Genomic DNA, 11,352 nt, shown 5'->3' on the forward strand with positions numbered 1-11,352 from the left:
TMAAAGAAGCATCTAACTCCACCTACAAGATGCCGTTCTAAATTGTCGGTATATAAATGGCTGTGGACCCATTGCGTCATGGCGTGATACGTCAATCCTTACCCTCTTGGTCACTTTCGTGGGCGTCGCTACTGCGCAGCAATTTCAAAGCTTAAATAAATCAAAATGTAAAAACAGGTAATTAACATTAACTGTTAAAAATGTCAATTTGTCAACAACCAAATGTTTGACACCTTTTTGAGAATAATTGATCTTTGAACAATGCGGTTTTGAGATTAGCAAACGCTGACGTGCATTGAACACAGCCAATCCAAGAGCAGATTAGACACCACAGGTACCGCCTACTTGTAAATTCTAACCAATGGCAGCGCAAAAACAGTCGGACAACTTCCGTTCAACCTCGCTTTCGGCTAACGCTCGTCTAACCTTTTTTTTTTTGTCGATGGCATGGTGCTAGCAGCCGCAGTAGAAATTACAAGCACTTAAAAAGCGAATTTCTCGATCTTCTTTGAAGTCGCAACTTAACTTAAATTTCTGCAAGCACATGTCAGCCATCATACAGTCAACAATTCAGCCTTCAGCCTCACACTTTGAGGTTGCCATTTATTCACCAAGGTTAGCCAGCTAGCGGGCTAACGATAGCCGATTAACGCTAAACAACTTGAGCCAACTCTTAACTCGGCAGACGCTTTTACACTCGCTACTACTTCTTGAATTCGCTGAAGTCGAATTAAAACGACCAGGGTAAGGGAAGTAACATGGCGGAAGCCGACAAGTTGAACATCGATTCCATTATACAGCGTCTCTTGGAAGGTAAGAGTCGGTACGGAGGTGCCATTTTAGCTAACAAGAAGGAGGAAGCCGCCAATGAAAGGCGACCAAGTTAATCATATTTGGCATTTTAGAAATGAAGCGCACGATTTGACTTCTGCTAGATAGTAAATATCGATTTGGTTTAGCTGAACGAATACGTATTTTCTAATACTTAACTGTTAAAAAAATTATTCTCTGCTAAAGTTGACTTTTTCTGTCAAAGATATATATATATAGTGCACGTTCTCTAAAACGTTTTTGTCCTCTTTATCAGTGTCATGAGATGATTAGATTACCATTATTTGTCCTAAAACATTACATTTTATATGTCTACTATAAATGTATGACTTGTACATTTGTACACAAGCACTGCAGTTTAAAAAAATAAGATGTGTAATCTTTTGATCAAACATTATATTTATGGTTCTGCACATATAAATAAATATTGCATGGTGTAAAATGTGCTGACTGTCTGCAACACTGTTTTGCACAAAACACGTGAATTAAAACACAGCACTGATAAGGATGATTATGAAATGAAAACAAATAACAGAGTCTTCCTCTGTGTGTTTCCCCTCTGATGATTGACCCCCCTTTTTTTGTTTCCCCAAAGTGAAAGGCTCCAGACCTGGTAAGAATGTTCAGCTGACAGAGAATGAAATCCGTGGACTCTGCCTCAAATCCCGGGAGATCTTCCTCAGCCAGCCGATCCTGCTCGAACTTGAGGCCCCCCTGAAGATTTGTGGTGAGGCTTAGTTTTATTTAGAGTTGAGGGAGTTTTAATGTAGTTTATGCTCACGGTCGTTGCAGGTTGAAGAATAAGATGTAAAACCTTATATTAGCTTTCATAAGGTTTCTCATTTTCTAATAATTTATATTTATTTGTCACGTAATTTGTAAAAGAAGACAAAATGACAAGTTAGTATTTGCTATGTTGTCACAGGGCAAACAGTGTTTGTGACCTTGGACAGTCAGAAATCTGGAGGACGATTAATGTTGTTTACTTTTCTGAATCTCTGGATTTGCCTMCTTGACTCTTTTTGCTGATGAAGTMGTTTGCTGAAAAAAAGTTGCAATTCAATGAATAAATAATCACAGTCGTCTTCACACTAAATACAAGCTCACACGTTCAAATGACTGTCTTGGTTCAGGTTATGCTGAAGTTTCCAATGTTGTTTTTAAATAATAGTTGGTCTTACTGGATATGAGGTAGTGTTTACTAGCTGGATAATAATTGTTCCTCTAGCCAAGTTCCCTACCWTTTGGTTGTGTAAATCTGCAGCAAGATGATAACTTCTAAGCAATGCTTTGGCAGCATAGGCGAAGTTTTAATCTCTACTGTGATTTTAGAAGTAAAAAATAATAGATATAAATAATATAAATGTTTTGGTCTTTGTGTATGTGCGAGCAAAATATTTCACAAACCTGTAAATGAATTYTAATGGCAAAACTAGAAAGCAATCATTGGATGAACACTAAGAATTTATTAACACTTGGAGGCAAACCAATTAATGATGATTAGCACATCTAATCAATATTAGCCAGGCAACATTTCTACTGTAAATACAGCCTGGACAATGTTTTGCCACAGGAAGTTTCAGAATTTTTTTTTATCAAATATTGATCTGACAAAAGTGCATTAAATTGGTGAGTACATTTTGATTTTCTTATCCATATTTCTTATTTTAAATAAGCTATAAGTTAGCATGTTAAAACTTGTTGCTGTCATAGTCATTATTGCTGGCATGACAACTACTAAAAGGATGCAGGTGACCTTCAATCCTTTAAGGAATGTTAGGTAATAATAATAATAATAGCAGCTTTATTTAAAAAGCACTTTCAAAACAAAGTGCTGAACAAGTGCAAAGAGATAAAAACAAAATAAAACTAAACAAGTAAAAACAGATAAAACACCAAGAGGAGCAATAAAACTATAAAAGTAAGATTAAGGCACAGAGACAGAGTGAACAAGTGGGTCTTTAGCGTAGCTTTAAAACCCTCCACAGAACATGCCTGCCTGGTGTCTTGAGGGAGACTGTTCCACAATGATGGTGCACAAAAGGGAAAAAAAAACACAACCTCCGACAGTTTTTCTTCTGGCTTTAGGAATTTTTAAAATGTCAGTGCCCTAAGATCAGAGTGCACAAGGTAGAACATGAAGGTGCAGAAGATCATAAAGATATGGAGGTACTAGACCAGAGCCTTGCAAGTGAGCAACAAGACCTTAAAGTCAGCTTGAACCTGACAAGACAATCAGTGAAGAGATGACAAAACAGGAGTAATATGCACAAATTTCCTGGTTCCAGGTCTTAAATAAACAAATTAAACTCTAACTTACTTGTAGATCCAGATCTGCATTAAAAATACTTTTTTAGTTTTTGCAGTCACACAGCCAGCTAGATTAAAACTGCAGGTTGTACACAGTGATCCACATGAAATAAACACAAACACAGGTCACTGAAGACAGGCTTTGCATCAACCCAAAGAAAAACAAAACATAAACAAAGCCTAACTCTTGTCGTCTCTGCAGGGGATGTCCACGGACAATACTATGATCTTCTGAGGCTGTTTGAATATGGAGGCTTTCCTCCGGAGAGCAACTACCTGTTCCTGGGTGATTATGTAGACCGAGGCAAGCAGTCCCTGGAGACCATCTGCCTGTTGCTGGCTTACAAGATCAAATACCCAGAAAACTTTTTTCTGCTGAGAGGAAACCATGAGTGTGCGTCTATTAACAGAATATATGGCTTCTATGATGAGTGTAAGTAATGCAGCATGCACACCAACACAGTTTTCTTATAACCATGTGTTTGTTTATCTGTATCAGGGTTCCTGCAGATCCTTAAAAAGTCTTGYAAGTCATTGAATTCATCGCTCCAAAAATAAGGCCTTAATTAGCCTTAAAATGTCTTAAATCAATCTTTCAAAAGTCTTAAAAAAGTTAACACYTTGTAAATAGGATGATTGTAATTTGTCTCATATATTAACATAATTGGTAACATTTTAATTTTTTAAARATTCACATGCAGACTTTCCTCTTTGACATCACTTCCTGTTGCTTCACATGCAAATATCTCAACAACTGTCTGTCTGAGCATCATGGAATTTGTTTCATAATATTTTAATAATGTTGTCTTTCCAAAAATGTATTCATATTTCTTACAAAAAAATGATGTCACAGGCACTTTAAGGTTTCATCTACAGCAAATTGGGGATGAGACCACACTGTGGGTCCTAAAGCTGCAAATTTTGGGTCGTTAGAGAATTTCCAGGAATTAAATTAAGTTTAAAACTGACTGCTAAGAATGTTTTTGCTATATTTGACAAAAAAAYGCAGTTAGATATGGTTAAAAACAATTGGTTTATTAGGAATATTTGAATACTTCAACCAAAAATACTTTGATTCATGTGTTTCAGCCAGTTTTTTATTAATTTTTTTTGTAATTTGTGTTTATTGTGAAATTGGCCTTAAATTTAATTTCTCTTGGCATTAAAAAGTCTTAAATTTAACTTTCCTTAAACTGCAGGAACTCTGCTGTATARTTGTGTGTATWTTTGGATTGCATTGAAAGCAAGTGCCTTTTCTAAAAGGTAATCATAAAAATTGTGAGCCTCTGTTCTTCTAAAGCCGAAACACATTTGAATATTTTCTCAGTCCTGCAGGCTTGTGGTGAAGGAGTGTGATCAGGCAGCATTAGGAGTGAATAATCACATGACTCTCCCTTTCACAGAGCCAGGATTATGTAAAAGATGTTTCTAATCTGGTACACTGGGTGCAGCTGGTTTTATGAGTCCCAAGATAAGATCGCGACCCAGTAACGCTGGTTTCCTCCCTCAGGTAAAAGGCGGTACAACATAAAGCTGTGGAAGACCTTCACCGACTGCTTCAACTGTCTGCCTGTCGCAGCCATCGTTGACGAGAAGATCTTCTGTTGCCATGGAGGTAATCTCAGCAAATTTAGTTCCCATCCACAGCAAACAGTCAAACTCTGTTCTGTTGTCTCTGTCAACATCATGGTCAAAGGACCGTTCTATTGACACTCTATGTTCGCTCCTCCCTGCAGTAGCAGGTACAGCTTTAACAAACTGGTTCTAAAATTGACCGCTGTGCTTTTATGATTTTTATAGCCCAGCTGGCAGCTGCGCTCGCACTCTGATTTTGCTGCAATGCAAAGATTGGCACTCGTGTCTGAGAAAAAAATGGACAGTGAGTTCGTAGAGAAAAGGCAGCCTTCTGTGAGACACTTATCTTATGTTCACAAGCGTCTCGAGGCAAAATATGTAAACACAAACTCATAATCTGAGGTTAAACTCCAGCTTCAGCTTCAAACAATGTTACAGAAGATGAAATGCGTTTACTGTTTGAAAAGTCTTAGCACAATGAAGTTAACCAAGAAATGTTTATTTTATAAAGGCAGATTCTCTCTTCAAGTTTGCAACCCGCCTTTCTCTTCTCCAGGCCTGTCCCCAGACCTCCAGTCCATGGAGCAGGTGCGGCGGGTCATGCGCCCCACTGACGTGCCCGACCAGGGCCTCCTGTGCGACCTGCTGTGGGCTGACCCGGATAAYGACGTTCTGGGCTGGGGGGAAAACGACCGCGGCGTCTCCTTCACCTTRGGCGCAGACGTCGTCACAAAGTTCCTCCACAAACACGACATGGACCTGATTTGTCGAGCCCATCAGGTCAGTGTGGTACCTTCAGTTAAGAGGGAGATGTTTCTACATGTGACGTTTAATTAAACTTGTTAGAAAAAAATGCAGTTTAATGTTCGAGTCYAGTTTGTGTGAATTTGCATGGAAGTTGTAAATACTGCAACGTAGTTCTGTTGCACCTTTTTCAWTTAAATCCTATTTAACGAGACTTTTCAAATGAAAGGTAATCAGATTTTTACAGGGTGCAGCTAAATGTCATTTCAAAAGTGTTTGCTGTTATGATTCAGTGGTTTCTATAAAATTCTTAAACAGTAAAACTTCCTCTTTACATTTGTACTGACAGAGTTCTGCACCATTGTTTTAATTTATAAAGGTGGAACTGCAACAGGTGGAAGTTCAGTATAAAAAACACAGTATTATCTGAAAACCTGTAAAAAATACTGACTCATATTTCTATATTTCCATATGCTTTTGGTTAGTTTGTCTCAGTACTTCTTTGTTTCAACCTTTTTTCCTCCTCATGACATATTTTAACCACATGCTTTTGTTGGTCTGTTTTTACTGGTGGTGAGTGTTTAATAAGAAAAATAAAACCTGTGAAAAAGGCTCCATAAGTATGACTTCATCATTAATCAGGAATCAAATTTCATTTGTTTGTATTTTACGTTGTTCTTGTTTGATAGAAAAGTAGAAAATCAAAATGGCTTTTAGGCCTGTCATGATAACAAATTTTGCTGGGCGATTAATAGTCTCACAAATTATTGCGATAAGCGATAATATTGCCTGGTGACCATTTTACAACTAATAATTATAAAAGCGTAATATGTAAGTGTAATAAATCAATAAACTTTCATTTTTAAAAGAATGTTTAACAAAGTGGACTCTGTCTAACAAAAAATGCACTTGAATAAAAAAAAACAAAGAACAACAAAATGTAAATTAAACACCACACACAACTAAGACAGTAAATAAACAATATTAAAGAGCAGCATCTCTTTAGAGATGAAGCAAACTACACAGCCTGGTGAGGACCCACTGTTTCTTATGGGGACATAAGCCCAGTTCACATCCCATGTAAACTTTAGGCTAGGTTTAGGGTCAAATGGTAATAGAAAATACTGGTAAATGAATGAAAGTCAATGCAAAGTCCCCATGAGGATAGAAGAACAAACGTGTGTGTGTGAGGAGGGGACAGTCAGAGGAGACAAGCAGAGCGCTGCGGGGGAGGAAATCAGACAGTTCAGAGTTTTCCTCATGAGTTTCTGGGACAGCTACAGGTTTTTTGGGGTGTTTTGTTAAAACACAGATGGTGCGTTTAAGTTTCCTGTTATTTTTGGGAGCTACAGGTAAAATCTTGATGAGTTTGTCGCGGGTCTTGGAGTTTCAGCCCCCACCCCTTCTCCTCCTCCTCTCTCTCTCTCTGTGTCTCCCCGCAGCAAATTTCAGACTCTGCAATTGCGCTGACACTGCAGCAGCCGCGTTCTGCTTTGAAACGTTTCTTTAGTTTGTTATTGCTACGAGCTCTCACGCTAACGCGAGAGTTCACTCCTCCCTTCACTAAGAAAACAGGAGGGGAGGAGTCAGCTGAGCTCCTGTGTAGTGGAGCACAGAGAGGGAGAGAGACGAAGTAAACAAACAAGCAGGAAAATGAAACTTATCGTCCTCATTTTTTTTACCGACCTCAAAATAACTTATCGCGCAATTAATTGATTTATTGACTATCACGACAGGCCAAATGGCTTTTAAAAGGCATATATCAAACTTCATTAATTTTGTTTAAAAACAACATAAATTCAATATATAATTAAATACAAATCATAAGTAAATGAAACGTAGCAGAAGAAGACAATCTTATAATGTCTGCCCCTTTTTTCTCAGATAAATAAGTTTAATCAAAAATAAACTTCAAATTAAAAAAAAACATAAGAGAAAACAAAGGTTTGACTCCTTGAACAACAAATGGTACATTATATTGTTACATGTTTCTGCAACAAATTAACCTTTATCATTTTCTTAAATATACATATTGATCTGGCATTTTTAATGTCATCCACCAGATTATTCCACAATCTTATACTGAAGTACTCCGTAAAAGGTCTTTGAGTAATAAAAAAAGACCATAAAAATTATATTTATTGAAGAGAGGTCACATTTTTGTGATTGATTTGATTTTATAAGCTGACAGGAAGTGTGTTGTGATGGGTTAAATTACAGTCTTTTCCTTCCTGTTCTCCAGGTAAATTCACTAACATCCTTTTGTGTGTTTCCAGGTGGTTGAGGATGGCTACGAGTTCTTTGCAAAGAGGCAGCTGGTGACGCTGTTCTCAGCCCCGAACTACTGCGGCGAGTTCGACAACGCGGGGGCGATGATGAGCGTAGACGAGACCCTGATGTGCTCATTCCAGGTGAGAGCGGAACCAAAACATCTGCCTTACCGGCTGCGTTGTACTCGTTGCGACTCCTCATTTCTGCTGTTTTCTCGTTTCAGATCTTAAAACCTGCAGACAAGAAGCTGTTTTATGGCGGAGGAGGCGGTCTGAGCACCGGTCGCCCCGTCACTCCTCCCAGGAAAGCTAAGAAATGACATCAGTAGTTTGCTTTCGACCTCCAGCCCCGACCCCTCTTGCCCTCTCTACCTCTTTTCTCCTTTCTTTCACCAAACAGCCAGAAATCAAACCTATACCCAGGGCTTTTATTTTTTCTTTTTTTAACTGTACTTCTTAAAGCATTATTGTTATGAATTGTCTGAGTGGGTGTGTGAACGTGCGCAGGTGAACGTAAAAAAAAACAACACATGTACATTTTGTGCGAAATTATTACAATTTATACTTTTCCCCTCTCGCTCTTAAGACCCTCCCAGTGGACGTGTTTGAAACCACAGCTGTAATCTGGCTGAAGATTACTGAGAAATTGAACAGGAACGACTTCACCTACAGATGTTTGCTTGTAGGGCGTGGAGGGAGCGGAGTAGAGATGCACCCAGAATCTGCTCGTGAACGGTACCGACCGGTATTCAGGCCGACCGGCCTCGATTAGTGATCTGCTGGTCGACACTCAAAAATCAGATCTTTCAGATTATCTGCTGCTCACCTTGTCGCTAACGATGGGTCTGAGCAAATGAGAGTGGACAGCTCTGTTTTTATGTTTGACTGTTTAGAGACATGATTAATCAGGATGTTAGTAATAATAATGATGCTCAGGATGTTAAAATGTCAGCTCAGTGGTTGTTTTTTATTTGTTTTTATCGTGGATCTGTTGTTAGGCTGACTCGACTTTTGCTCCTGATATGTTTAATTATTAATTGTTAACAGCAGACAGGATTATGGCTGCAGTAAAAAGAAGCAATGATTTAATAGAAAAACATTTAATATTTTCTTTACTTTGGACAAAGCTGCAAATTTTAATGGATATCATGTGGCGGTTAAAATAAATTTAGGTGAAGCATTTGTGTGTACAAAAGCGAAATGTTTAGTAGCTATAATCTCATTTATGCTGGTGTAGATTCTCAGTTATCAGGGTTACAGTAAGTCCAAAAAGAAATTTAATTAAATTGACTATTTTAGGTGAAACTACCGCAAAGAAATTCCAGTTTTCTTTCTGAATATAATCTGATTCATCAGATTATACGGTGAATATTTTTCTGGTACGTTTCATTTGATCAGATCTCTGTTTAATAATCTGGAGGTTATTTGTAGAATTACAGTGACAGAGAAAGATCAGCAGCATTATTTTTTTGTTTATTCCCACCACCCACCCCATATTAAATGTTTCTGCTTTAAACATTTTGTTGTGATCAGACCGTTAAATCTGCTGCTTACAGGGTTCCCACGGGTCCTTGAAATCCTTTGTGAATTTGAAAAAAATGATTTCAATGCCCTGGAAAGTTTGTGAAAACAGCCAAAAATTACATTTGTCCTCGAAAGTCCTTGAATGTTTTTTGGGGATGAAAGTTTTCTATTCACATGACTGATTTTCATCATCTGTAAAAATAATAATAATAATAAAAACTTACATTTGTTGCAGTGGATAACTCAGGATTATGGTAAACTGACGTGGTTTTCAACAAATAACGTGAGTCATAGTCATAGTTTTATCCAGTCAGAGCAGAGCAGGGCGGGTCTTTCTTTCTGAGCCAGGTGAGAGCACCACAGCTCCTCCTGTCCTCAGTGTCTGGACGTGTTCACATCCCCTCCTCCCAAACTGAGCTGCTGAACCTCCCAGGACATAATTAATCTCCATGTATTGTGGATATGAATGTAGGGTAAACATTTAATCCACTTTCTTTCATTGATTCTGACTCAACAACTTCTATGTTGTTCAGTTTTTCATTGAATTTACATGATATTAAACCTGTTTATTGGTAACACTCTGCGATAGCAGGAGGTAATTGCCATCATGCGTGGTTTTTAAATTTGAGGAAATTGGTACTGGAAAGTCCTTAAAAGGTCCTTGAATTTGATGTTGACCAAGGTGTGGGAACCCTGTGCTTACCATAAAATTTGGGGAGTATTTGATAAAACACTGATGCTGACAGGACAAGGTTTTCAGATTATCCAGAGATATTCTAACAAAATGTTTTATGTGCAGACATTTCAAACCACAACAACAAAATGAACTCCATCCACTGAACTGCAGCAGGACTGCACCGATTATTACAACAAAACATGAATTTTTCACTCAATCAGAATTTTTTTATTTTTGTTTTTCTGAGGCGGGCACAGTGGTGCAGTGGTTGGAGCTGTCACCCGCTTCAAAACCCACCTGGATCTTTTCTGTGTGGATTCAGGCAGATCAAAGCTGTACAAATGTCAAAAATCGGTATCAGTCCACAAAYCCAGAATCGGTGCATCTCTGGAGGGGAAGATGTATTTTGATTTCCTTCTATGCTGTAAAATCTCAAACAGATGTGTGTTTGTGTGTGTGTGTGTGTGGGCTCTTGCTTTTTCCAATGTAATGTCTCGTTATCCTCAACCATTTCAGAGCAAGAACACTTACACACACGCACACACACACACTCATATTAGGATTCATATGAGCCAGAGCTGTAAAAACCCCAAACAGTTTAGGTTTGTACAGATTTGATTACTTGAAAGAGATTTTTTGTGAATTCGTTTTGTAGTCTTTCATCAAGTTGACCAATAAACCAAGAATCTGAGCTGATTTGTCGACCAGTTCTTGTTGTTTTATTTATTCATTTTTTTAATAAAATCAACTGCCATCATAAACCAGATACTTTAAAGGGCCTGTGACATGTGAATCCTTCAAAAACAAAAAAGGCGAAGAAGACTTCTTTGGTATAATACACATGATTTTACACATTTTGTCACAAAAATGGCGTATTTCCTTTTGAACATGGCTCAGCCAAAATGAAGCAGGAAGTGACATCAAAGGGGAGCTCTGGTCTTTTTCTATTGAAACAAAATGGTCTGAACTCTAACTTGTCTTCATTTCTCTCTGATAGTGATTAAAAGTCTAAAGAAACAGATTTTTCTCTACAGTTTGTTTTAGCTGTTGTAACAATGCTCTGGTTCACATGCAGACGTTCCTCTTTGACTTCACTTCCTGTTACTTCACACCCAAATAACTTCACCTCAGCAGCACGAAATGTTAGTTGCAATATGTTATCAATGTTATCTTTCCAAAAATACGTTCATATTTATTTTTAGAAATTGATGTCACAGGAACTTTAAATAATTAGAGGTCCTCAATTAAAGAGTACAGTATTTATTTTGTACAATTCATTTTGTAAAATAAAATAAGCAGTGAAAAGGAGTATTAACTGACAGAAGGTGAGAATAGTTTTTATGTAACAAAAACTAAAAATACCCAGATGCGTTCAGCTATTTGATCAATTTGAGAAAACTAAAAACATTTTGGTCTTGGAAG

The 11,352-nt window shown here is 37.8% G+C and overlaps 1 protein-coding gene across 1 annotated transcript; it reads left to right on the plus strand.

The window, feature by feature from the left end:
- Positions 1–393: 393 nt before the first annotated feature.
- Positions 394–9,288, plus strand: ppp1cab (protein phosphatase 1, catalytic subunit, alpha isozyme b). The gene is made up of 7 exons (XM_014028967.1): positions 394–813; positions 1,427–1,558; positions 3,344–3,574; positions 4,652–4,756; positions 5,273–5,496; positions 7,737–7,871; positions 7,955–9,288. Exons 1-7 carry the CDS (start codon positions 759–761, stop codon positions 8,048–8,050), a joined length of 978 nt encoding a protein of 325 aa, XP_013884421.1. The 5' UTR covers positions 394–758; the 3' UTR covers positions 8,051–9,288.
- Positions 9,289–11,352: the final 2,064 nt, after the last annotated feature.

Source organism: Austrofundulus limnaeus, unplaced genomic scaffold (assembly GCF_001266775.1).
Source record: "Austrofundulus limnaeus strain Quisiro unplaced genomic scaffold, Austrofundulus_limnaeus-1.0 Scaffold834, whole genome shotgun sequence".
Classification (NCBI taxonomy): domain Eukaryota; kingdom Metazoa; phylum Chordata; class Actinopteri; order Cyprinodontiformes; family Rivulidae; genus Austrofundulus; species Austrofundulus limnaeus.